General features: G+C 44.7%; 2 protein-coding genes and 1 long non-coding RNA gene across 7 annotated transcripts; 1 reads left to right on the top strand and 2 right to left on the bottom strand.

The window, feature by feature from the left end:
• Nucleotides 1–5: 5 nt before the first annotated feature.
• GTPBP8 (GTP binding protein 8) lies at nt 6–4,453 on the bottom strand. Of its 3 annotated transcripts, XM_083820447.1 has the most exons (8): nt 4,329–4,453; nt 4,022–4,298; nt 3,816–3,914; nt 3,199–3,329; nt 2,839–2,938; nt 2,301–2,419; nt 1,758–1,882; nt 6–1,143 (listed from the first exon to the last, which is right to left on the bottom strand). In XM_083820447.1, exons 1-7 carry the CDS (start codon nt 4,367–4,369, stop codon nt 1,798–1,800), a joined length of 852 nt encoding a protein of 283 aa, XP_083676573.1. In that variant the 5' UTR covers nt 4,370–4,453; the 3' UTR covers nt 6–1,143; nt 1,758–1,797. The 3 variants fall into 3 exon arrangements, with proteins under 3 accessions (XP_083676573.1, XP_083676571.1, XP_083676572.1); XM_083820445.1 differs by having other exon boundaries at nt 4,022–4,386; XM_083820446.1 differs by having other exon boundaries at nt 6–1,090; nt 4,022–4,384.
• On the top strand, nt 3,934–12,596 carry LOC310892546 (cell surface glycoprotein CD200 receptor 1-B-like). Of its 3 annotated transcripts, none has more exons than XM_083820448.1 (6): nt 3,934–4,072; nt 7,448–7,698; nt 8,645–8,950; nt 9,710–9,958; nt 10,326–10,428; nt 11,175–12,596. In XM_083820448.1, exons 2-6 carry the CDS (start codon nt 7,563–7,565, stop codon nt 11,191–11,193), a joined length of 813 nt encoding a protein of 270 aa, XP_083676574.1. In that variant the 5' UTR covers nt 3,934–4,072; nt 7,448–7,562; the 3' UTR covers nt 11,194–12,596. The 3 variants fall into 3 exon arrangements, with proteins under 3 accessions (XP_083676574.1, XP_083676576.1, XP_083676575.1); XM_083820449.1 differs by having other exon boundaries at nt 4,055–4,072; nt 7,453–7,698; XM_083820450.1 differs by lacking the exon at nt 10,326–10,428 and having other exon boundaries at nt 11,175–12,595.
• On the bottom strand, nt 10,448–20,049 carry LOC310892550. Its single transcript, XR_014578210.1, has 4 exons — nt 18,686–20,049; nt 12,620–16,412; nt 11,152–11,250; nt 10,448–11,065 (listed from the first exon to the last, which is right to left on the bottom strand). It is a non-coding gene; the product is annotated as an uncharacterized lncRNA (long non-coding RNA).
• Nucleotides 20,050–25,342: the final 5,293 nt, after the last annotated feature.

The following is a 25,342-nucleotide window of genomic DNA, read 5'->3' as shown; positions in this document are numbered from 1 at the left end:
TCTGATTCCATCTGCTGCCACTTTAAAGCACTTTTATTTTTACAAACGGACTTACCAGACATACCTGATGTATTTAAATAGTTAATAAAACACTTCTGAGCATTGTAACGGATTTTGCTCTGAAGAGAGACTAAAACCAGAAATGTGCTTTCTTTTACATGTACCCATTAACCATACAGGCTTATTTTTAGAGGCTCCTCAGTCAAGACTGCAGCCTCGAAAATGATAGCCTTGACTATATTGATGTTTTTGAAAGATACTGGTTTTAAGATACCGTTTTTTAAGACTTGCACATAATTCCATCTGTCTACATAGTACTGTATTTACCCCTAGGATCAAACATCCTGCAGGCTGATTTGCTGTGGAACACTTTTGGATTAGAGGTAAAATACCAGAGAACTACAGGCTTGACCTCTGCTCTGCCATGGAAACTAGAGATACACAGCTGTCTCCTGCATTCCTCGCACACTGCCACTTCCTATGTATGTGCTGGAAACAGACCTTACTTCATTCAAGTCTAATCTGAGCGTTACAGTAAATTCTGTAAACTAACAAAATACTAGAAATCCCACCTTCTAACCCTTAGTGGTTTACAGAACTATTCTTTCTCGAGAACCGAATGTAAGTAACTTAGGCAGCTGCATACACACAGTCGGCAATCTTAAGCCTGGACAAGATGAGTGCCAGAGTTTGACACAGGCACTTAATAGCTTTGGTCTAAATTCCCTTGTACAACTGCTGCTATTTAATGGCAATCCTTCTTGCTGATTCCGTACCTTGTAACTAGCCACCTCTGGTCTCCCCCCAGTCAGGTGCTCTTAGCCCGGTACAGCTGCTTTGGGACCCCAGAACTGTGCTTCAGCTTCCAGGGTATGGCAGATGCATAGAGTGGACTCGTCACTGGCAACTCGTCTGAGCACAGCTGCAGGACTCCGTACGGGATTTAAAACAGAAGGTAGACACAGCGCTGACTGGTGGTAACGGGCAGAAGGAGAGACTCCCCCTAGGTGTCCATTCATCTATCGCACTGCTTCAAGCCGACAGCAACAAAGAGGCAGATCCCATTAAATGTTTCCTTTCCTGTGTCCACCTGGAACAGGGACAAGTTGATGGACGCAAGCGAGGCTTGCTATAATGGTGAACCTACAGAATGCACAATGCAGAGGAGTTACAACAGCAAAAAATTACAAAAAGTTCCCCAAAAGCTCCTCACAAACAAAGTGTTGGCTATTTCCACTCGACACAGCCTTAGAGCAGGCAGAGTGCCCGCTTGCTCATTTTCAGTCCCCGCTACATAAGCTGAGAGATGTAAACCTCAGGGTATCATTCAGTTCAACGTGACAAGTGTAGTTTGCTTAATATTAGAGCTTTAGTTTTTCCTTGATACAAAGACATTCAGTTTAGTAATGAGATTACTAGACTCTCTCTGGTATCCTAACTACAGCAGAGCTTATGTATGCAGTGGTAGCTTTTTGAACATTTACCTGGAGGGAAAGGAAATGCTGTATTAAAACCTAGCTTGTCTTTGGAGGTTCTGATTTTTTTTTTCTCCACACAATCATGTAGGTTTGTAAAATAGTTTTAAAGTACCCTGGATTAATTCACAGTGCAAAATTCCTGAATTGATGAGTTTATTAAACACAAAACTTATCCTTACAAACATTAATTTATCCAACATCTTATACAAATTTATCCAGAAATAAACTTTAGTGCTTTGGGTTATTTACAATGAAAATATAGACCTGTAGTTTTGGTACCTTTTGTTCCGGATGAGCCGAGCAGATCAGGAGCCAGTCTTCAGCTGTCCTCTACAGCAGGCAGGTTTCCAGTAACATGGGCTATAAAACACCTTAGCAAGTGGATTCCTGAAAACTCTACAGAACTGTGAAAACAAAGACACGGATATTCAGTCCCTGATGCTGCATTACCTTCACGTACTACAAACAAGCTCAGCCACTGGCTGTATTAAATTAAGGTTGTACTGCACTGGGGGGATGTAAGCACTTCTACAGTGTAATCAGTTACGGCTTGCTGCTGTTAACACAGCTCCAAACAAAGTGACAAAGCCTGCTATCAGGCAGCATAGGTACTGCTACCCTTCCCAGCACCCTTCAAAGCTGAACTCAACACAGGTGTAGAGGATGGGGAAGAAGGAGGGGCGTTCCTGTGCAGGCAGCCCACCTGTCATCCCTGGGGCACACAGAAGTGTCATCTCTAGCGCAGACAGACCCATTTTAGGTAGCCTGTCCAGTGCAAATCATCACCTGAAAGCCAACAGCAGCAACAAAGAAGAGCTTTACCTGATCAGGAATAGTTGAGGGAAGCATCCTTGAGTTTTCTCCTTCACAAACTCCTGGATTCCCAGTACATTCTTTAACAACAGTCCCTTGGAAGCTCGGTCAATTTTTGTTAACACCATCTGCACAGATACAGAAAGGGAAGATTGAGACAGGAAAAGAGAATTATTTTGCTGCTATGCTGGAACATCTTGCAAGGCAGGCTGAAAGCTCTGGGTCTTATCTAATTGGGAAAAATGGTATAATACAGTTCACCAAAACACTTCCATAGCCTGCATAAGCTGTGGACTTTTCCAAATTCCTTGATCTAAGCACTGAAAAAAGTGTTCATTTAATAAATCAAGCAAAAAAGTCCTTCAAATCCCCCCAGACACACTTTAGACCTACGTTACTAACAATAAAGGTGGGGTAGAAGGTATTCTACTTAGGTAGGACAACTTGCAAGAGCTCAGGTAGAGGGTACATAGCTTTACAGATTACCTTTAGCATAAAACTAACACAAGTTTTTGTTCTACCTTTTCGAGAACAAAGCATCACTTACCACATAAGGAATCCCAAACTCTTCCAGCATCTCTACTGCAATATGGTCTGTTTTCTGGAGTCCTACTACACCATCAACTAATAGAAAAGTCCTCTTCAAGCTGTCAGAAATACAGGCAACATTAATCACCACCGTTGTATCATCTTACTGTGCTACTTCCAAATTCATAACCATGAACAAGTATTGTAGGATTTGGGCCATGCATGGTAACTGAGAGGTCAGCATGGAGCAGCACCTCCATCTTTTCTGCACTACCACTGAAAGCAGCCACCTCTGCTGCATTTTTCCATCCAGCCCCACGATGCTGCATATGGGTATTCAGCTCTCACTGCTGAATGGAGGTGCAGTTAAGTTCCTTACTTCTGCCGTTCCTGCAGGTAGGCCTCCACCATCTCCACAAAGTCTTGTGGGGCACGGTAGCCATATCCTGGCATATCCACCAGAGTAAAGTACTTCCCGACTTTGAAGAAATTCATCTTCTTTGTGTGGCCCTCGGGAGAGGATTTAAAAAAGGAAAAAGTTTGAGACAAAGGGTTAAGAAGTTGCTTTAAGCAGTGGAGTAGGAGATGCCCCACAAAGCATCTCCGTACTATACCCTACACCCCAGAGAATGCTGCAAAAATGCTACTGTTGCTTTAAGTTGTTGTCTCCTTTTAACAACCCCACATGGCTCTGTCCTTAAAATAATGGACTAAAAATACCTACACTCATCTCTGTGCCCGGTGTTTCCCAAAAGGCTTAACATCACAACCACTTGGCTTGCAAGACTTTGCTGCTTGCCGCGTGTGCCAGCCCTGGCTGAGGTGCTAAGCTGGACACTTCCCACCTTTTCCTTTGGAAAAGCCAAGCCTGTGATGGCTGCGAGCTGGCACACTCCCCTGTCACTTCATGTTACTCAAGCCCTGGTTTCCTTCGCCCTTCTTGCCCGGCTTAGCACCGGCTTTTGACCAAGGGGAGGGAAGCAGAGCGGCACTCACCGGCGTTTTCGACACTCTGACCTCCACTTCTGGCGACAGCGAGAACAAGGCCCGGATCAGCGACGACTTGCCCACGTTGCTTCGGCCGACGAAGCACACCTGGGGCAGGAGGACAGAAGGGCAGGCAGTGAGGCCGTGTCCCGCACACCCGCCCGGGCAGGGGGCGGCCACCGGCCGGGATCCCGGCCCCATCCCCGGGCCCCGACCTCGGGCAGGGCTGGCGGCGGGGCGTGCTCCGTGCGCACGGCGGAGCTCAGGTAGGTGACGGCGTGGCCGGGGCCGGCCGCGAAGAGCCGCTCGGCGCTCCGCAGCGCGGGCAGGCCGGGCTGGAAGAGGCTGAGGGCCGCCGCCTCGGCGCCGGGGAGCAGGCAGCGGGCCAGCCTCTGCAGCGGGAACACCACGGCGGCGCGGCGGCTCCGCTCCAGCCGCAGCACCTGCGACAGGGCGGCGAGGGGCGGCGGGGGGCAGCGGCCCGGCCCCAGCCTCGGCCCCGGCCCCGGCCCCGGCCCCGACCCGCTCCCGGCCCGGCCGCGGGCCGCCCGCAGCAGCAGCATGGCGGCGGCACGGCACGGGGGCGGGCGGGGCGGCGCCACCCGGCTGCTCCCTGCGCCAGGGCCTGGAAGTCCTAAAAGGTGGTGGCTGGCACTGCTTTCCTACGAGACCCTGTAGGGCTGCACGGCTCGGATAGCACAGCGAGCAGCTCCTAAGGCCAGGAAGCCCCGCTAGATGGCAAACAGGACAGCGGCTGAGTGAGCGGCCTCGTAGCGAGCCCAGTCACAAAGCGATGAGGCAGCAGCTTGTGCCCCCCTAGAAAAGGCCAGCCGGCAGCCTGCGTGTTCCTCAGAGGTGGCTGTGAGTCTTTGGTAACTGGACAAGCTCCTGCTGAGAGGTGTGAGCTTCTTCACAAATTTATGATCAGCAAAGGACATACGTTTTTGCTTGAAGAGACCAGTTTCTGACTAGAGGTGGGCTAAAGGTGAAAACGTGTGTGGGGGGAATAAATAAATAAATAAATAAATCTGTATTGTATATATCCTGGTCTCATGAATTACATCCACTTAAAATCTGCTTCCTTTTGCAGCAAGGTGGAGCTCTAATGCATGTAACTCGAGACAGACCACAATCTGTCTGCTACGTGCATACTTAAAGCACTACCAAATAAACATGTAGTTTATATGTATATATATACACACACAGAGCATGCCTTTCTCCTGTCACCCCCAGTGATGTAAATAAATCATAGATGAATACAGAGATAAAAAGCAGAAGAATAAACATCTCAAGAACTAGTTTAGATACACCACTAATGTTTTGTGGTAATTTAACAACCTAACTTAATTAAAATCTGCGGTGAATCCAGTAACAGAAAACCCACCCTGGCCAAAGATCATGTTTGTAACCATCCTAGTAGGCAGATTTTCACATTTTAAAGCTAAACTGTAACACGTGAAGCAGAGTGGGTGCTTTCAGGTATTTTTGCCCCAGCGTCCCACACAGCTCACTGCTGCTGGCACTCCCCATGGGGAATTCCTGAGGGGCCATCCCAAAGGTTCGCAGACAGACAGAGCTGCCACATAAAGGCTCGCTCACCTGCACACACCCCAGGCGACAAACGCCCTCGCCGTGGCAGATGTCCGCCTCTGTGTGAGCATGGCATTCCCAGACCTTTAGCAAGGCTGACCACGTTCGGGTGTGAAGGAACAACCCTGTTTGAGTTGTTCATTCTCACCGTGGTCTCCTACTGACAACTTTTTCCTCTGTAGCCAGGTAGGTCTCCAGGCACCAACTCAGGACTGCCCTTTTCAGTATATGGGAGTTTTTGTGGCCAGGGCGTCCAAAGGCCATCGTGTGACATAATTCAGCAGTACCGATGGCGCACAGAGGCCACAAGTCCGAGACTGCTCCAAGACTGCCCTTGTAAGAGTTGGCTCCTGCCCCTTGCAGATCTATGACATGGTTGCTCAGATTACCATATTCTCTAGTGATCTGTCCAGAAAACATTTCAGGTGAGGATCTGAGCAAAATCCTTGATAATTTATAAATGCAGTAAGACTAGAAAGCAACACAGACCATCCCTAAAAGCAAAAGGACAGGCTTCATTTGGGACCCAGCAGCTGCTTGCTGCAGGAGGAGCATCTCCAGGCGGGTGCCGTTGCCTGCCTCGCCCAGGAGATGGAGATGAGAGCGCAGCAGTGCGTGGCCTCTTCCAGGAGGCAGCCAGGAGGGTAAAGTCAGACCAAACTGCACCTGGCACATCAGTAATTGGGGCCGGGAGGGCAGCAGGGGAGGATAAGACCCGCTGCTGGAAGCAGGGTGTACGCACGGAGCCCCTCGGGGAGATGTCTTCTGAACTGAGGAGGAGGCGGCAGCAATCTGACACTGAAGTACACTTAAAACCAGTTCCAGGGCTGTGCTAGAGGCAGACAACAAGGCCAGAAGCTCGGAGCAGCTGCCCAGGATACGACAGTGACGCTCTTACCACAGTATTACCATGCTGTGTGGCTCCAGTCCTAAAGGCAGACAGAGTTTGGGCTTCCAGAAATGCAAAACACCAGACACCCCCTACCTGATCTCAGCCAAATCACTAATACACAACCTTCCCGCTTGCTTTTTGCTGCGTCCACCATCTAGTGCTGAACTATGTCACCCGGATGGGTATGGCTGAAGCTACGGTACCTCCGGTGCTGCAGGGATCTCTGTCTCAGAGAGACAAATGTGATCCTTGTGTCTCGGACCCACCTCTAAACGTGAGAAGTGTTTGTTGCATGTAAGCTCCAAACCACACAGCAGAAGCAGAAGCTGCATTGACCAAGATAGCTGAAATTGTCAAAGTGAGTTTCGGAAAGAAAACTGCAGCAACAGCAGCCAGCAGAGATGAGGATTTCATTATATCACTGCTGTTGGCTTCTCTAAATATAAGAACTGCGATCACAGGATGCATGACTTTCCTTTTGAACTTACCCAGCTTTACCTTTGGGTCCCCAATGGGTGCTCTGCCTCTTCTCGGTTAACCTGTACCTACTACCTGGAGGGGGGCTGGGATGTTTGCCTTCCTCCAGTGATTCTCTGGGTCAGTGATGCCTTGCATCCATTTGGCCAGAGAACGGAGGCCTTTTCAGGTGGGCACATTTCAGCATGGCCATGGAAATGCATAAATCAGCTGTGCTTGTTGTTGTGGGGGAAGAGTTTTGTCTCCTAAAACAAGCAAACAGGCATCACGTCACGTCAGCCTCGTGGCTTCACGGTTTGGGGAGGCTAACATGGTTCTGATAAAATTAAGTTCAGTGCATTAATTTCCAGGGAAGTTCATTTTCTATCCAGAGAAAGTACCTTTGCTGGTATAAGACAGCAGTGTCATCACACACAAAGATTCTACCTATCTATGTTCCCTGCCTGGAGGGAAGGAGGGATTGCCAATATATCCTAGAGGAAAGATCTTAAGCTGTTAGGTGACTTTTTTTTTTTTCTTTGATAAAATCCTCACTGTCAGATCAGAACCAGGCATGAAAATCACTTGGCTTATACTTTGTGCAAGTTCTGCCATAGATTTTCTTGCATAGTGCTACTGTGAGAAGAGAAGTGTACAGAAAGCAACCATCAATACCATTTCCTCTGCGTTCACCAATTCTCAGCACAGGAAGAAGCTCTGTGCTATGAAGAACCACCTATTTGTAGCTGCAGTCAGGAACCTTCAGGAGCCTAGGAAGAGCGGTGGCTCTGACTGCTGAGGATCAGTGGCAGGGGACGATGAGGATCTCACAGCAAGCAGGATGGTGCAAGAAACCTGCATCATCCACACACGCAAGAGCTGCCTTGGAAGAGATCAGGAAGACCACGTACACCGCCGTCCTGCTCACCATGACTGCAGTCACAGGAGCCACAGGTAGTTCTGGCGGTACTTTGGGACCAAGCATCTATTAAGGGCTAAGGAGGAAGGGGCAATGCATCACAGTCATGTTTTCTCAATTCTTCTTTGGGGAAAAAGTCTAGAGGAAGGAATCTTTAGAAAGTGCTGAAGGGATTTTTCTGATGCAAAAGCAATAACCTGCAAGAGCTTAAGATTTAATGGGAAGGTTCTTTCTTCTTTACAAACTCAGTTAAATACTTAAAAAAGATAAAGTCCAAAGATAATGGGATCTGAAAATACAGCAATAACCTTTCTCCTCCCTACCCTACATAAACTACGCAAATTCACGTTTGTTTTTATTGGGATCAGGTAAGACAGGTGGTCATGGGACAGTGATCACGAGTCTATCAGGGATCTCTTCATCTGACAGACAGCAGGCATGTGTTTTATTTCCAGTTAAATGTCATACTTACTCTTCTACTGTTCCATTTGACAGCACTATAACCAGGGAAATTAGTTCATATAAACTTTGGAGTGACAGGACAAAATTTGCCATCTGTGCTTGACCTTATTAGGACGGCTGCTCATATCCAGCACAAAAGTAGGGTCAATGTCTTCATTCATTTTTCTCCTGTATTGGGCAGTGATGTAGGGAGAAAAGCAACCAGAGATCTTCTCATACAGGTGGGCTCTGCAGCTCAGCCAGACTTTGCTTCCCAGTCATGTTGTTTATCTACTGGTTTAGGGAGGAGAACTCTACAGAAGAGTAAAACCAAGGACCAACTTTTGCAAAGCCAAATTCATGGCTGTGTATTTCTTTCTGTCCAAGACATGCAGCTCTTGGGCTGGCACAGACAGGGCCTCCCTCTGGAGTGTAACAGTGCTGACATTTCCCTCCGAAGCACAGACCAGAACTCCAAGGCTGTGAGTGACATCCTTGGGCACCTTTTCACACATCCTTCTCCTTCTTTGTCTCCTCCAGGGAACAGAATGGCAGCACAAGTGGGTCACAGCGCTGTGATGACCTGCCCTAACAAAACAGATGCAACTATGGTGACGTGGAAAATAAGCCCCAAGATAGGAGGCCCCTGCACCTTGGGATACAGGGCTGATCAGAAAAAGGTGGACAGAACAAACTGCAGTGACAGAGTGAACTGTGAATTCAGATCAAACCAGTCTTATGCCCTTGAGATACAGCAAGTGGGAATGGCTGATGAAGGAAATTACAGCTGTGAAGTGGTAACTCAGGAAGGGAATTTCCACCAGATGTACCAGCTGACCGTGCTAGGTAAGGGACTCCTTCCTCATTTCTCCCTTCTCCAAAGGACCACCTCCAGCCCCAGACAGACACAGCTCCTCTCCTCCTGCACAGGAGGAAGCGTGCACTGAGAAGAGGAGCTTTCTCAATGGCACTAATGGTCAAGCATGTCATTTAGTAGCTCTGTTTCTTCCCTCTCCTCATTTGCCAAAACCCTTCTCCCTTCTGCTGCCCCTTTCTGCCCAGCAGAGTTACAAGTGACGGGTGTGAAGCAATCCCCAATACACTAAAGAAGGAGTCTGCATGTGCGTCTTGTTTTCCTGTAGTCACTCACTAACACACTGCTTTAGTATGACAAAAACATGGGAGGGCAACACCTCCGAGTACTGAGATATTCGATCAAACACGGGATGTTGTTACCCAGGCAGGAAGAACAGCCCCATTTCCTGCTAGCCTGCCATTCAAATCCATTTTAAGCCACATGCATAAAGGCTGCCTAGGACAAAAGTCTGATTCAGCCCTGTATTCTGGGTAATTCCCCACCTCCACGTCCAGAGATGCCTCCTCTAATGGTACCTGGCTGTGGTAACTCACCTCAAGGTGGGAGAGTTGTCCAAAATGAGGAAAAAAAAGACACAAATCTTTGTCACTTTGGCACACATTGCTGTGACGGGATGGCACCTCCAACCTGACTCTCCTCTTTTCATGACGTTCCTTTTGGGTAAAGAATAAGAACAGCCTCTGCCAACTGCAGCAACCCACATGTCTCCCCTTCCTGATGCTTTGCAGTCCCCCCAAGGCTGTCCCTGTACTGCGACGACCACAGGAACCCCGTGTGCAAGGCAGCGGCGGGGAGGCCGGCTGCTGAGATCTCGTGGGTCCCTGAGAACAACTCCATGACCGAAACAGACAGCCACGATAACGGGACAGTGACCGTGCTCAGCAGGTTCACAGCACACAGCACCGACGAGAAGACTGTAACCTGCATGGTGTACCACACAACTCTGAATGAGACCAAGTCCATAGCCTGCTCCTCATGTAAGCTCCCCCTTGTGTGTTCAGCGTTCAAAATCCTGTCTAGCCCTCTGTTCAAGCACTATGACAGGCATCAGTGACACTAGGAAGATTACAGCAGGAACCATGCATCTGAGCTGAAGTTTTTGGGGAGAAATTTGTTGGGGGCAGGGAAAGATAAACAAAAATGCTGTGAGAATTGAAAAGTGCTCTGTGAAATTTTAGGCAAGAAGATAGATTTTTGTAGTCTTCCCTCCCACAGATAGAGCTGTGAAAAGACAGGATTATTCAGATGTACACAACAGAGAGTGTTGTCTAGAAGGTATGATCCTGAAAGAGGCACACGGTAAATGATCTGTGAAATGTACTTAAAAGAACTGTTTCTCTTCAGACAGCGTTGCATGGTTTCTTCACTGTGTCATCATCCTTGGTTGTCTGCTGAGCCTCCTTTTCCTTTTTGCTCTTTTTCACCTCTACGTATCCTGTGATAACAGGTATGTGCAAGACATAGTACACACAAAACCCCTCTGGCCAGTCCTAGGGAAGTTTAGAAGGGCTTCTGGTACTACATGTCATGTGCAGTCACCTCAGAGTCTTTCACAAGCAAGCTAGTTCAGTTTGCACAGCTGGTCTCAGAGGCCATTCATGTGGTGTTAGAGATCTGCTGCCATACTTCTTCCAGCAGGAGAAATACAAAGGGAATGGGTAGTTTTATCTGTCTGGGTGATGGATCTGAACAAGGATTGCCAGGCTATGAAGAATAAGAGGTAGAAAATTGCCTTTCTGAGGTTGGAGCCAGACTTTTGGATGATCTTGTCTTACTCAAATGAAACTATGGAAGGCAGGGTCAGCGTAGAAGTGCAGGAAGTATTGTACAAGAGTGGAACAGGTCTGCTCTTGAAACTGCTCTGGAGTTCAGGCAGCTTGGCCAATTACTTTATCGGAGCTAGCCTCTCTGTCATGAGGTGCAGTTGCTGCCCAGAGTCACCATACATACAACACAGAGACAGAACTAACTGCTGCATCCAACTTACTTAAGCTCCATGTTCACTGGGGTTCATGACTTGCTTGGCCAGCTCTGGTCACGCTAATAAGAGATCTCAGATATTAAGCCTTCTGTTCCTGAGATCCCTATCAAAATAAGGGGGAGGAATTCTGTTTTAACGTTCTTAGAGGCCAAAATTGCATTCATGAAAGAGACTAGTCCTCATACTTACAGTATTGATGTCTTGTTTTCTAGGACAATGAGGAACCAGTAAAAGCCAAGGCACGTTCCATCTGCAGAGCCATGTGTGGAGCTATTTGTAATGCAGCACCTGAGGAGAGATGAAAGAAACTCACAGTCAGCACTGTGAGATGCAGCAGGGACTCACCAGTGCCAAAGCATGCAGGAAGAAGTAACAAGCATCCACAATGCAGCCAGTGTAACTGCGCAGAAACATGGCATGCAGGGCAGATCCTACCTGAACTTTGTCAGCTTTTTTATACCATTTCTCTAGTGCAACTGTAGACATTATCACCCAGACAACAAGCTGATACTTAAAAAAAATGTATCACTTTTTTAAAAATAAAACCAAAACTAACATACATGCAATAAGAAATTAATTTGCCATGTATGAAAAGAAGTCACTCCATTTTAAATAGATTATATCCTAGTATTTAAGTAGCCTATCTTATTGGTTAAGATAAATCAGAAGAAATTTTCTTGCATACTAATGAGAAGTAGCTTTCCAAGTACGGTTATGCAGCACTGAAGCTAAATTTGAGCAGCATTCTCATTTTCCCTATACGAGTTTTAAAGATGCATCACTAAGAGCTACAAAAAAAAAAAAAAAGAATATTTGATCTTGAGCAGTTATGCTACCTGAAACATAGAAGATATTACAATCCTGAGATCTAAGCCTCACACTTGCATGTACCTCTTTGCATAATCCAGAGAGCTGCAGCACACGCAACACAGCTCTTTAATAACCAGTTTCTTTAAACACATCTTAGTAGTCCTAACACAAGGGAGTCCTTGAGTGTAATCTTCCAGCTGATGACAGGCTGCCACTTCTAAGCCTCTAAACATAACCGTGCCTGTTCATCATTTCTGAACTTCTATTTTGGGTAGATGTTACTAGAGCTGAGTATTACTATGCACCTGAAATTTCAAAGAAACAGTAGGTATTTCAGACCCACCTCATTTCTCCAAACTCAGCAGAAATCCAGGTCTCATCAGTGTCACTGTACAGAAGACCCTGTTCCAAACTAATACACCTGGAGACCTTTTCCATCTGCCAGCTGTTAGGCCTCTCTATACTCTTTACAACCCTTCCGGTCCCACGTGACGTTAATTGCACATCCCCTGCCCACCCCCCATATCAACAGCTATTCAAGCATTTGTTTGTTTGGAGTATTAATTACACAGATCTCTAGCTCTCAGCCATCAAGTTGGGCTTAAAACTGGAGCATTAATATGTTACAGAAAGTAAAACACAGAAACTAGGACCTTGGAGGCTGGCTTTTCTCCACAAATGACCACAAACCTCTGGTGTTTTGAGGGCATTGATGAAGTTCAACCAGATTTATTAGCTTTGTTCTAGCAGCTTGTGTACAAACACTAGGCTTAAGGTTGACAAAACAGGGTGATTGTCGGGACCCCCTGCCCAGAAGAGTACCTGACTGGGCTGAGCTTGAACTTACATAGTGGGCACAGAAGGCAGAGAACAGGGAACTCCACGGCTTTCAGAAATCTGTAAGATGATCTTGGTCTGTGTTCTTCATTCACTGCTTCTACGCATGACTGAGCACTTCTCAAGCTTTGTGAGCCTTATTTCATGTCTGAGCCAGGACCAAAACCTCATACAAACTTCAGTGATAAGAAGAGCAAGCTTGTAAATCTCAGCACATACAGAGTAGTCATCTAGCTTTACAGAGAAAACAAAATGCCATGTCACTGCACTCCATCCTTGTGCAGCTTTTCTAGCAGCGTAGCTGTCTGACAGTCTCTGTCCTCCTTTAGGCATCAGGCCCATCAATTATATTTAGATAGAATCTCAAGATAGTTTATGCTTATTTTTGTCTATTAAGTCTTGCTTATAACCTGATAACGTGGAAGATGTCTTGTTTCCTCTCTGAGTAGCAAACCAGCTTGGCCTCCACTTCCTAGCTGAACAGCTAATTTACACACCACTACCTTGCTTCTCCTCACGCTCTTCATGTGCGGCCAGCAGACTCCTATAAATGGCTGTTTAGGGGTGTTTCTGGCCATGACACCGTACAAACGCAGACTGATTCTGCTGGCAGAGCGCAGTGAAACCGCTCCTTTCACTCGCTGATGTGGCCGCGTTGTGCCCATGTGCTGCCACATACAGCTGCTTGGTCACAGAGGTTCAAACGCTGCACAGCTGACACACAATGCAAATGAACTCGGAGACGAGAGCTAGACAAAGAAATGCTTTGGATGGCTAACTGAATTACTGCTAGTTCTTTGTGGTAACTGAATTGCCTTATCAAAGGCTAGCAGAAAACCACACTGACTTTAGTAGATATTTGTAGTTATCCTGGTGAGTGAGTTTCCACAGCGCACATCAACTGACTGACTGCACGCACATCATACTCGGCTAAATCGCATCTCTGCAGCAGCTGAGCAAGCTCTGAGCACCCATACATACAAACCTACCCACAAGCACACAGCTTCTTCACCACTGCATTTTACGTTGAGACCATCTGCAAAGCTGCAACTCTGCTTGACTTTTACTAAGTATATTACAGACAAAGGCAGTATGCAGAGATCTCTTCCTTTCCTCTCTTTACAAACCGTAGGCAGGCAAAATTTCAGAGATGCCAGACATGCCCTAGGTTAACAATAGCCCACCAGTGTCAGTAGTAGTCATGACATGAATCTGAGACTTGCTGTACCTCTGTTTGGGGCTAACTTACTGTATTTCCCTTCCTGTTCTCCAGACTGCTCAAGACTCTAGCCAGAAAGAAAAATAACTTACATTCTTTGTTGCCATTTCCATTCAAATGGCTCACAGTCCTATCCTCCTTCAGGGATGAAAGAGATCAAACTCACACAGCAGAGTCCACAGGATTGTGTGACCAGCCTTGTCCCTATTCCTTGGTCTATTTACTCTCAAAGCCATCACAAATCCTTCTGCAGGACAGAGGATAAAGCAACCTAGGCTTTCTGCAGTCTGAGTTTCATCCCAGTCTCCTGGGCAACTACAGGAGCAACCGAGAATGCTTCTTCCTTTCTCCCACTGGATGCCCCATCCTCTCATCAGCATGTTCACTGCATAAAGAGCTTTGGCAGGAAAAGATTGCTTGCTTTTTTCTTTCTTTAGCTGTCATTGGGGTATTTTAATATACCAGTTTTAAACTATTCTTCCCCTCCTCAAAAAACAAGCAAACAAAAAAACAAAGGAGGAAAAAGTTCTAACAAACTCAGACTGCACCAATTTTTCCCCCCCACCTCCACCCCTAAGAAAGAACTGACTTCTCTAAGTTTCAGTCCTTCCCCACCATGTTCGCACAACTGAGAGACCACAGAGTCTCATTTTTTTGTTGCTTGGTGAGCTTGCCCCAGAGTATTACATAAAACCCCTCTCACATCCTGTTCTTTTGCGGAATTCACTCAGAGCTCTCCAGCGTCGCCAGCTGCATCTCTTCCACATTACTAGTCATAAATCCCTAGTACAATTCTCCTCATATCCCCCCAGTGCTGTCTGAGCACAGTAAACAGGAACACAGACTGAAAGACATTCTCACTTCCACAGAGTATTTCTGAAGCTCGGTACAAGCATACACACCCACATCATTCCCCTGACAAGCTCTCACACCAACCTGTAGGGTACCCTGCTTTTCTTCTACCTGCTATGATTCGTACAGCTGGAAAAAGCAAGATAAAATGAACAGAAAAGTGTGATTCTCACAGTGACTTCCCATTTCATGTATAAACATGTGAACAAAGATACAGAAAATGGAACATATGTGTTTCTCATTGCAGGTAGCGTAAGATGGGGTTACTTCAGAAAATCTTTGGAAGCGTTTGTATCTCTGATTCCGTCTCTCAAATCTGCGCAGAAGTAACCTGTGTGCAAGAGTGACCAAATTGACACAACACTGGGAAAAATAGGCCTCTCCTTCTGGGTGTTTTTGGGGTGGCTGCCAAAAATCCTCACTTTAAGCCAAGAAGGTGACTCAAAAGGAAAAAGGTACTAAGGGAGCCAGAGCTAGAGATTAAAGCAAGAGACATCCCAGGCCCCTCTTTTGGTCTAGGGTTTGTAGTATCGGCAGGATACATACAAAACAATGTTGCTCCTTGGTTGTGTGCCATAAGAAAATGGTCCCAAAATTCCCCCACCCACCCTGCTGCTAGCAGCTTATTCCCACCTCCACAGCGTCCCATCACTGAAATTGGTACCAGTTTATGCAGCTCCTCAATGAGCAGTTAGGCAACTTGGTAGGTAAAAACAAGTCAGCTTTGAGGTCTGATCTACCCCAAGACTGCCATAAGGGAGTAAGTACCACGGCAGGGGAAAGGACCAGCCCGGGAGGTGGCAAGGCAGGTGAAGACATCTGCTTAAACAGCAGCAGCTGCTTAGTCCTCTCAAACACTGGTGGTGCTCCAGCACAAGAGTGAAGTTGTGTTCCAGTTAGAGGCCATATCTCTACAGTGGTAAAGAAACTGCAAAGCAGACTGCAAGGGAAGACATGGCCACTCATTTTAAAGAGCTCTTCTTGTGTCAAAAGATGAATAAACAACAGATATTTCTGCTTAACCCTCCTATTCAGTCTCCCTCATTCTGGCACAGCTGCCTTCTCCAAAAGCGGTTTTAAAAATCTTGTAACTACTTTTCTGTCTTTGGACATGTTAAGGCATTGGCAGAAGATCACACTGTAAAGAAAAGGTATCAGATTATGAGTTTTTTGGGGAATAAGCTGGGGTCATGCCTGGACAGTGATAACACCCTGTCATTACTAGAGGAAAAATGTTTCCTCCAGTTCCGTAACATCTAATGCAAAATTTATCTTCACACAGCTGTGTGAGAAGGGGGGACAGACAGAAGTCACAGTCACTATATCTATTTCCACATGCCTTCCCAGACTGTCAGCACAGGAAGCTTGGTGCTGTGAAGAGGGATCTCCAGCTCCAAGAAGCAGATCATTTGGGAGCAGGCTGGTCAGGGTGATCTGGCACAGCAAACAGCAATGCTGACTCCTGAGAGCACAGCAACAAGGTCTTCCTACTCAGCTGAGCGGCTCATCCACTTGAGCACCGAGTGCAAAGTTGGCTTGAGTTTTGTTGGAAAACTGCCTGAGCCTTCACACTGCTTGCTATTGGAGCAACAACCATGGCAGACTGCCTTCAGGAGCAAGTAGCTATTGATGCTGGAGGTCAGGAGAATGTGCACCAATTGTTCCTTAGCTTTGTTGCACCCATGGCTAGATAGCATGCTCGCGTCAGGAACAGGGTACTGCTGGTCAGCAGCTGGATGGAAAAAGGACAGAAGAAAATTCACTGCAGGAGCTACAATATAAATGCAGTAGCCTGTGTTCCCCCCCAGTGCGGAGTCTTTCAGAAAAATGGGACCAAGCAAGTGTGCTCCCCAGGTTACTTGTCATGAGGCCACACAGCAAACTCACAGCTGAGAAAGCATCCAAATGACCTTTCCTGGTCCACTGCTGGACAGAGAGGGAGGAGGGGGGAAATGGTGAAGGTAGTGAGCTTTGGTGGGTTTTGAGGGGTTGGGGGGGGATGTGTGGGAGAAAGGTGGCAGGGAACAGCACAGGAGATGTTTAACTTTTGTCAGGAAAAACAAATCCCAATCTAGAGGTTCCAAACTATACATCAACACATGCCAGTGGCTTTCACAGGGCTTTTTGTTGGTTGATACAAACTGGTATTTCCCCTGGGTTCAGGCTCTCTTCAAAACACTTCAGACAGATTTTTAAGGGAAAATCCTTTGATGGAAGCTCGCTATTGAACCTACTCAGAGGAACATGCATCAAAGCATGCTTCTTTCTGACATGTAAGGCTGACAAGAGGAGGTTGTCTTGGAGTAGACAGCAGATCCAAGTGGCTGCCTGGCCCATCAAGGCACAGGCCAGGGCATAGCCACCAAGGTCCCTTCGTGACACGTACCAGAACTGGACATCATCCAGAAGGACAAACACTTTCTGGGTTAGGAAAACAAACACACTAAGTAAAGACAATTGTGTTGAAGTCTTCCTTAAAGCACTTAAAACAGCACTTGCCATCATGATTGCCAAACAACATCACAGAAGAAAACCACTGAACCCCACATATCTAGCAGTTAGATTGCTCCTGTGTTTGAGGGGAATAGCTAATAAGAAACTGTGTGCACTGTGGTTTCCACAGCTGTGCTTATACATCTGTTGCAATGCTCCATCCATGCACAAAAACCTCAGGGCACCAGATAAAGCAGATATTTGCCCACTGCAAATTCATTCAGAGTTAAAACTAAAGGAGAAACAAAAACACACAGAGAAAACAGTGCAGAAGAGTTTGGAGAAGAATTCTGTACCAAAGACAGAGCTGGGAATATATTTATGATGGTTGTTGAATTTCTGAATACTTCAATTTGTTTCAGCCAAAAAAGCCTCAGAATTAAACATTTAGATTCAACGTGTAGAAAACTAAATCTTGACTGGTATCTAACAACCACCAAAAAAGATGCACAGGAAATCCTCACAATGAATCAAGTGCTGTTTTGGCTCAGTGAAAACTCTCATTCCACCCTAAAAGTTAAGTGTTACTACTTGCTTGACGTGTAAGATGGAGATTAAAGAGCAGATAGTATATTTTGGAACTGTTACCTTGGTTTTACACAAAACAAGCACATGAGAAAGTATATTAGAAATTATATCAGTATATTATACATCAGAAAGTATATCTCATACACTGAGATGTGAAAAAACAGATTTAAAAATATCTGGAGGTATATCAAGAAGTGTATTCACATGGGAACATATGAAAAAAATAGCATTTTCATAGTAGTCCACATTTGTACGAGAGCAATAACACCTTGAGGATGAGACTTTGGAGGCAAACACCACAGTCAGGTATTAGAGTTGCCTGCACATGGCCCTGCACCCTCAGCCAAAAAGCTGGAGCTGAAGAGAAAACAGGTTCTCCCCTGCTCCCTTCACATTCACCTAGATGCTTAATTATTCTGCGTGTCTGCTTGTGACATAGCAGCAAGACATTGTATTAACGTAACATCAGGCATTATGCTGGTGAACGGAGTCCTGGGTGAATTACTGCTCTATGTCTGTAGTCATTTCCGAGGCTCTGAAGAACAGTATAGGCTCTGAGACTTGAGACACCTGACACTGTCACATAATTCCAGAATCTGAGAGTCAATTTTAATCAGATTTTGCTTTTGTCTCTTCTTATAACCCAAGTCTTTCTTCACTCTTATTTGCAGAAATAAAGGAAACCATGGCTCATGTGCTAGAAGGTAAGTAAATTTCTCCTACTACAACGCATTTTAACTGTAATTCTTCATTAGCATGTCTTTAGGAAACATTTTCCTGAAAGAGAAGCATGGATTTTGCCTCAGATCCTCCTGTAATAGGGACAGGAGACATTACCCTTCATGACAGAAGAGAACAAACCTATCTTCTTCAGAGAGATTCAGTAGGAACAGTCCTCCCCATAACAGCAGGTCTGTTGGCAAACATTACTACTAGAGCAAGCTTTCGTCTTAGGGTAAAACTAAAGGGAAAATAAATCTGTACCTGTTTTCCTGTTAGAATTTGTTTGGCTATGACTTTCAGCCATTAATGGACAGTATACATTTCTCACAGGAGACTCCTTTAGCACCTAGTATTTCATCTTGGATGGCTTTGATAGATTATAAATAATTGAGTCTTTGTCAAAAGAACTAGTTTTCGGAAATGAACTTTTCAACAGAGCGAAGGAATTAAACCAGTGCCAAACCATGATGGAATTAGGAATGAGGTGAAGACATACACCTTTCATTCATAAATGGACCTTCAAAATTTCAGCACTAAACTTTTTCTAACAAGTTGCACTTCCACTGGGGAGAACGCCTTTATTCTCACTCACACTAGCAGAGAGTTTTTCTTCAAACAGCTCAGTTTCTGAGATGGGTTGAGTTGGAAGCAGTTATCAGGGGAAGAAAAGTTCTATATCCCACAACTCTACTGGTCTCCACAAAAACTTGCTGTATTTAGCACCAGAAAATCCCTCATTAAACTTGTACAACTTAAGACTAACCATAAACATGGATTTCTGTATTGTATACTTGGGCACAATTACTTGAGCCATCAAATCATTTCAATCTTATGGAGCAGGAAAAACATGCAAATAAACCATAGGCATAAGAAAGGACTTCATTTCAAACATCTCTTATGGTTCTGTTACTGTTTCATGATAAGCAATCTGTATTGCTGAAAGCCGCAAGAGGTCTAGGCACAGAAAACCACGCTGACCCAGCTCATGTTCGTTCTCACGCTAGTGAGCAAGTTGCCACAGTAGGACAAGCTGGTTACAATGGAAGGCACACAGCTGACCTGAATCAGGTAAGCTTTGCATGCACTGGTCAGGACATACCTCACCAACAGGCATATTTATATCTCATTCAACTTTATGAGACCAAGCAAGACTCTACAGCCAGGTATCACTGCTAGGTTGGGTCAAAATTTCCTAAGTGCCACAGAAAAGTTGCTCTGATCACTCTCCACCACTTCCTGCCAGGCTATACTGAAGCAGTAACCTTACTGCACTTTTGCAGGAATCCAGCCAGAGCACAACAGAAAAGAAAGAGTCAGCATCTTATTTAAGAATTTCTTTCTACATAACCAGCCACAGGTTTCACTCCCCTCAGGGCTAACCAGACTCAGCATCACATTCTGGATACTACAGGATCACAGGCAAAAACAGAAGTTCCCCACAACTTGCAGGTAATTCACACTTGAACTCATTTTGGAGGAGAAAAAAGAGCAAAATCCAGAGCAGATGCCACTCTGAATTCCAGCAAAGTGCCTCTAGTGTCAAGCAAGTAAAAACAAAAACAAACAACCCTACAAAACTATCACCAGCACTTCTAACAAAGCTCTTCCCCCCCTAGTTTCTTCTCTCCTACAGACCCAATTCATCTCAGCTGTCATCCATGCAAGCAACTGCCCAGCCACAGCTGGGCAAAATAATGACACCCCTCATTAATTGCTTCTGGATAGCCTTTCCCTTTGGTCTTTGTTTATGTCACATTGTCAGGAATCACAGACTGTAAAATAATGCACGTATGCTACATTTGTAGATTGTTTGGACCTTTTCTTATATCTTCCATTTGCTTAGTTTTCAAGCCCCTAATAATGTGTTTTAAACATGATTTTCATGGTTGTTTTTTGCCTTTTTTCTATCTGCTTTACTTCTTGATGTAATATATTTATGTTAATGCTATAAAGTGAGCAAGAAATAGGAAGAGCTTTTTGTGAGAAAACCAGCCATTACTTCTAACTTTCCATTACCAAAACAAACTGAGATCAGTAAGTTTCAAGTCTTCCTCTGCCACACATGCTTAGTTGCAAAACAGCAAATCTGTGACCACACATTCTTTATTTTTTACTCAGTGTATCTGTCCATCAGAGGATTATGAAAAATCCACCTACATCTTCTCAGCATGTGAGCTCCCCCGTGACCTCGGTTCTACCTATCTCAAGTTAGCAATACCTTGCTATGTAAGCACCCCTTCATCTTCCATGTGTTTACTCACACAACAGCCCTTTGAATATGTATGTGCTTACAGCTAGGAAATTACAAGCAGCTACCTGCTCAACAGCAAACAGGAAGTCTGAAGTCTGGAACAAAGAGCTGAGGTTATGCTACAGACAGCAAGGCACTTTAGTCCCTACGGCTCTTCTTTCATGCAATATGACTAGTGGAAGGGAATGAAATGGCTTAGGGACATTCTGCTAAGTGAGACTTCTTACTTTGGAAAAGGATTAGATAAAAAAAAGAGGCAAAATAGAATTTAATCATTTATCAAAAAATGAACCTCCTGAAATATGAGTAGTAGACAAAGCCTTTTACTTTGAACAAGCTATATTGTTGTGTTTGTTTGTCTTTGTTGTTGTTGCTTTTATTATTATTTTTTACAAGTAATCTTTAGCACAAGTACTGTGCAGAAGGAGGTGTGGGTGCTTGTAAGCAGGAGTGATAAGGTCAGCCCTTAAGAATGCGTGACAGGTCCATTATAAGAATGTTTCCTACAGTTTATTATATTGCTAAATGTTTATGCTGAATTATCTGTGGTAGATGTCTGCCTCAGCATGATATTTGATTTTATTCCTTTACTTTTTAGCTTAGGTCAATAACCTCCAAGAACCTTTTGCTCATATCAGAAAGTGTGGACAGGCTTTTATTTGAAAAAGCCGTAGCAGATATTTTAGATCAGGGGGTAAATACACGTCAGCATTTACCTTTCTGTTAATGACACGCTGTGCTGAGTCCCACAAAGGCCTGGTCCAAATTAATCATGGGACAAGACTTTGTAAATGTACAATTCATACATGCACTGCTCTATTTACTGAATCTTTCATCCCAAATGAACATGCAGGAGTTCCAGAGGATGGAAGCACAGGTACAGCCCAGGGCTGCTACAAGTCTTTATTCACAAAAATGTGAGTGCAAGCCCAGACCCTAAAGTCCTTGCAAAGGGCAATTATATTTTGAAACAGAAGTATTTCTAAAGACAGGTGAACGTATCTGTATAAATTCAAAGTAATTATAATTTTACAAGTATGAACAGAATAAAAAAGGGCTGGGCCTGCCATTTTAGAAAAGGGAAATGGAGTGAGTGTAACGCAGCCCTTTGTGAATCTGGACAGAGAGGAACAGTTGTATTTAAGTTAGGGGGGTTTAAGATTGCTATGGTTATCATGACAAGAAAACACAGTAAGCCTCTGGGGTTCAGAGGAAAAGTCCAGCAGAAAAGAAATGACCTAAAAAAAGAAACCTATAACCATGACCAATCCAATTTCCAATGACTGCTGAGGAGGGACAAGGAAACTTGAGGGTGACAGAGAAGTCACTTTAGTCTCTATTCTCTATGAAGTCTAGAAGAAAGAGCTTGGTTTAGAAGCCTGTCTGAAAAATCTCCTTGTACTTCATGCTACACTGAAAGGTAAAACTGTATACCAGGAAGACCAGAAGGGTGAAGCACTGGGAAAACCAAGCCTAACTTTTGGCTGCCCTGTGTGGGTGAATAGCTGTCCTCTGTGGGACCTGAATCCTTGGGTTCCATTTACAGAAGCAATCCAGGTACAGAGACGGCTCAGAAAATGGGTCAAAGACAGCAGAGCCAGTGACTGAAGAAGAAAGTCATGGAGCAGCCTTTCTGCTTTTTGGCTCTAGCTATATCAACACCACTATGTAGCAGACGCAGCTACCGCCAGGTTCAGCACTGGAATTACCTGCATACAAAGTAGAAAAAACTCCATTTTCATAAGTATGTAATATTTCCTTCAGTGTCTGGGAGGATATCAGTCACAGTAAGTCCTTCCAGAAGGGAGAAATTGTAAAGACAAATTCCACGGTTGTTCATTCCTCTGGGACATAAGTAAATTAAGCTGTTCTTTGGGAGGAAGCAGATACTATGGGTTTCGGAAAAGTGGAGAGGTTTCTTCCATTTGTGTTCTGTTGTACACCATTGAGACGTGAAGTTGCAAACAGTGTTGAGAATTTCCACAGAAACTGTACTATGGCTGCTCTGGATAAAAACGTTTGTTTTGTTCTCTTTGCCCAGTATAGTCATATGCTCTGACACACCAAGCTCTTATCCTCTAATGGGCAGGAGAATGATCATTGTCCATGACCATGACCAGCAAGAGGTGGAGGCTGAAAGAAACCTGTTATGGTCTAATTTTGAAGGTTCTGATATTCTCTGTCCTCCAAACATTTTCTCATGCTCTCTTCCCCTCACAGCCACTCTCTTGTCAGCAGTTTAGCTGGAGAACATAGGTATGAGTCAGATTTCTACCTGATAAATCAGTACTTTTGACCATAATTTTTGAACAGACAAAAGCCACGTCCATGTTTTTGTTTTTGTTTTTTATTTTTCTTTCCTTTTTTTTTTTTTTTGAAGAAAAATAAGTTAAACCTACTGAGAGGCACCACCTAGACATACAAGTTTATCTGTGTGTGACTCTGTAGGCAGTACAGTTTCTACATGCTCTATATACAAAGTAAAAATGTGGTGTAAATAAGCCACCGGACCAAAAAACTTTTTCCTTTTGTTCTGAAAAGTGAGAAGCAGCACAATAAGCACTTCACATGACTAAACTGGTGTTGATATTAGTTCTTGTGGTAATATAACTGCATAACTGAAAGCCACAAAGAATTCAGCAGCAGAAAGCTACACTAGCCTGAATATATATTTTAAATTATCATGAAAATCAAGTTCATGCCATCAAAGTGATTCTGCTGCAGTTGAAACGTGCTTGGTTATTACAGATCCTTTTTTTTTTTTTTTTTTTTTCATCAGAACAACCTGAGCTCACATTCACTCACGCAGCAGATGCACACCTAGCACTGCTCATGCACAGGGGGAGCCATTCCCTGGTCACAAAAGCAGTTTATGCTTCAAGACCTACTTAGGCCTCTCTGAGACAAGTTACAAACCTAGTACTCTGGGAGTACAAAGGGTATACTGCATATTTTGTGGATATCATTCTTCAGCATCCTCACTCGTAAGACCGTGGGCCTTGCTATGGTTTCAGATACTATCAGAGTATTTTACTTTCAGAAAGATACTTTGTCAGCAACTTCCTCTGAGTACCAGCCATATTTGGATTTTAGCCACTAGTGTTGTTTTTTATGTTAATTCTATTTGCTACTTAGGTTTCTTCAAATTGGTTAAATGTTGTCTAGACAAGCTGTAAGAGAAATAAATAGCAGACTTTTCCCTGAGAGATCCAGAAATTGCCTTTAGTTTTCCCCTACCAAAAATGTCCAGTCAACACGTTTCAAGACTTACGTGAACACAAATAGATTTACCTAGGAAACAGCAAACACCTGACTACAGACTCGTTCATTATTACTACTCTAATCATCACTGCTTGCTAGCTTGTCTCAGACTGAGCACCTCTGCACTGGAAAAGGCATCAGCAATGCAAATATACAAAGGCTTATATTGTTAGCACTTTGCAGAAAGCTTGGGGAGGGGCTGGTAAAATTTGAGCTTTTTCAGTGCTAAATGAAGAACACGTTTCTTCCACTAGCTCAGAACAGTAATTCTCTCTGATAGGAAAGATACAAGAAAAGACTCCTACCCCATCTGCTATGGGGTTTATCAGCTGCAGATCAGCCCCGTAAGGAAAGGCAGAGCCAAAGAGATACAGGAAGCCCATCTCTTTAAAAAGGCAGGGGGTGGAAGCTCTCCTGCTTCAAGGCCCTGGTCCACCAGAAGCATGGGGTCACAGCACGGCACAGAAGTGAAGAGGGAGCAGTAACTCTGCTGAAAATGTACTGACACAACAGGAGTCTGGCATAAGCCAAAGTGAACAGAAAACCTGAGACACAGAGGCAAGAATGGGCCTAAATATTGCTGCAAGAACTGCCTGTGCCTTGTGTGAACAAACCACGTGTGCAAGGGATGGATCAGACTGTTCTTTGGAAAACAGTACGTTTACACACCAGGGCCAGGGCTCTGTGCCCAGGCTGTTTCTTTCTAACTTTGCCATGGTCTTGGCCAGACACCAGATTACATCAGAGAACAGGTCAGAACCCCAGGTGTTCAAATGGGGCATCAAGATGTAGGAAGGGAAGCAGAAATTGTGGAGGACAGTTGAAGAAGAGTCACACTAACTTCTGAAATGACATAGGTGAAATGTCTGTTCTGATTCACATGGGAATATGTGCTGCATTAACCCAATATATTGACAGTAGTCACAATGCAGAAGCACTCTTTCAAAGCTAAATGTGCTCCAGGATAACTGGATGATATGACAGGAAGAGCTGGACAGAGACCCACATCCTCTGGAATTTAGCCATCCTCTTGCTGACATTAACATAACAAACTTTCAGGGAGGAGAAAAACAGTATGAAAAATAAGTATCAAACTTAGAAAACTTATGAACAAAATATCAAACTTTGCAAATATGCATTTTTCTGTAAGTGCCTGAAAAGTGGCTCTAGGGACTGCATCTCTTCTGTTTACTGCTGATTTTTTTTTCTGAATATATTTATGCGCAAATAGATGACATCACTCTCCCGCTCCCAGCACAGCTGTATAGGAGCTCTAAGATCTCATTCAGACATGTAATTCTGAGAGCTGATGGAACGTTATCTCCTGTTATCATAGAATAATAGAATATCCTGAGTTGGAAGGAACCCACAAACATCATTGACTCTATCCTGGGTCCACCCAGGAC

This window comes from Anser anser, assembly GCF_964211835.1.
Source record: "Anser anser genome assembly, chromosome: 1".
Classification (NCBI taxonomy): Eukaryota; Metazoa; Chordata; class Aves; order Anseriformes; family Anatidae; genus Anser; species Anser anser.
This window is presented reverse-complemented; position numbering and strand designations above follow the sequence as displayed.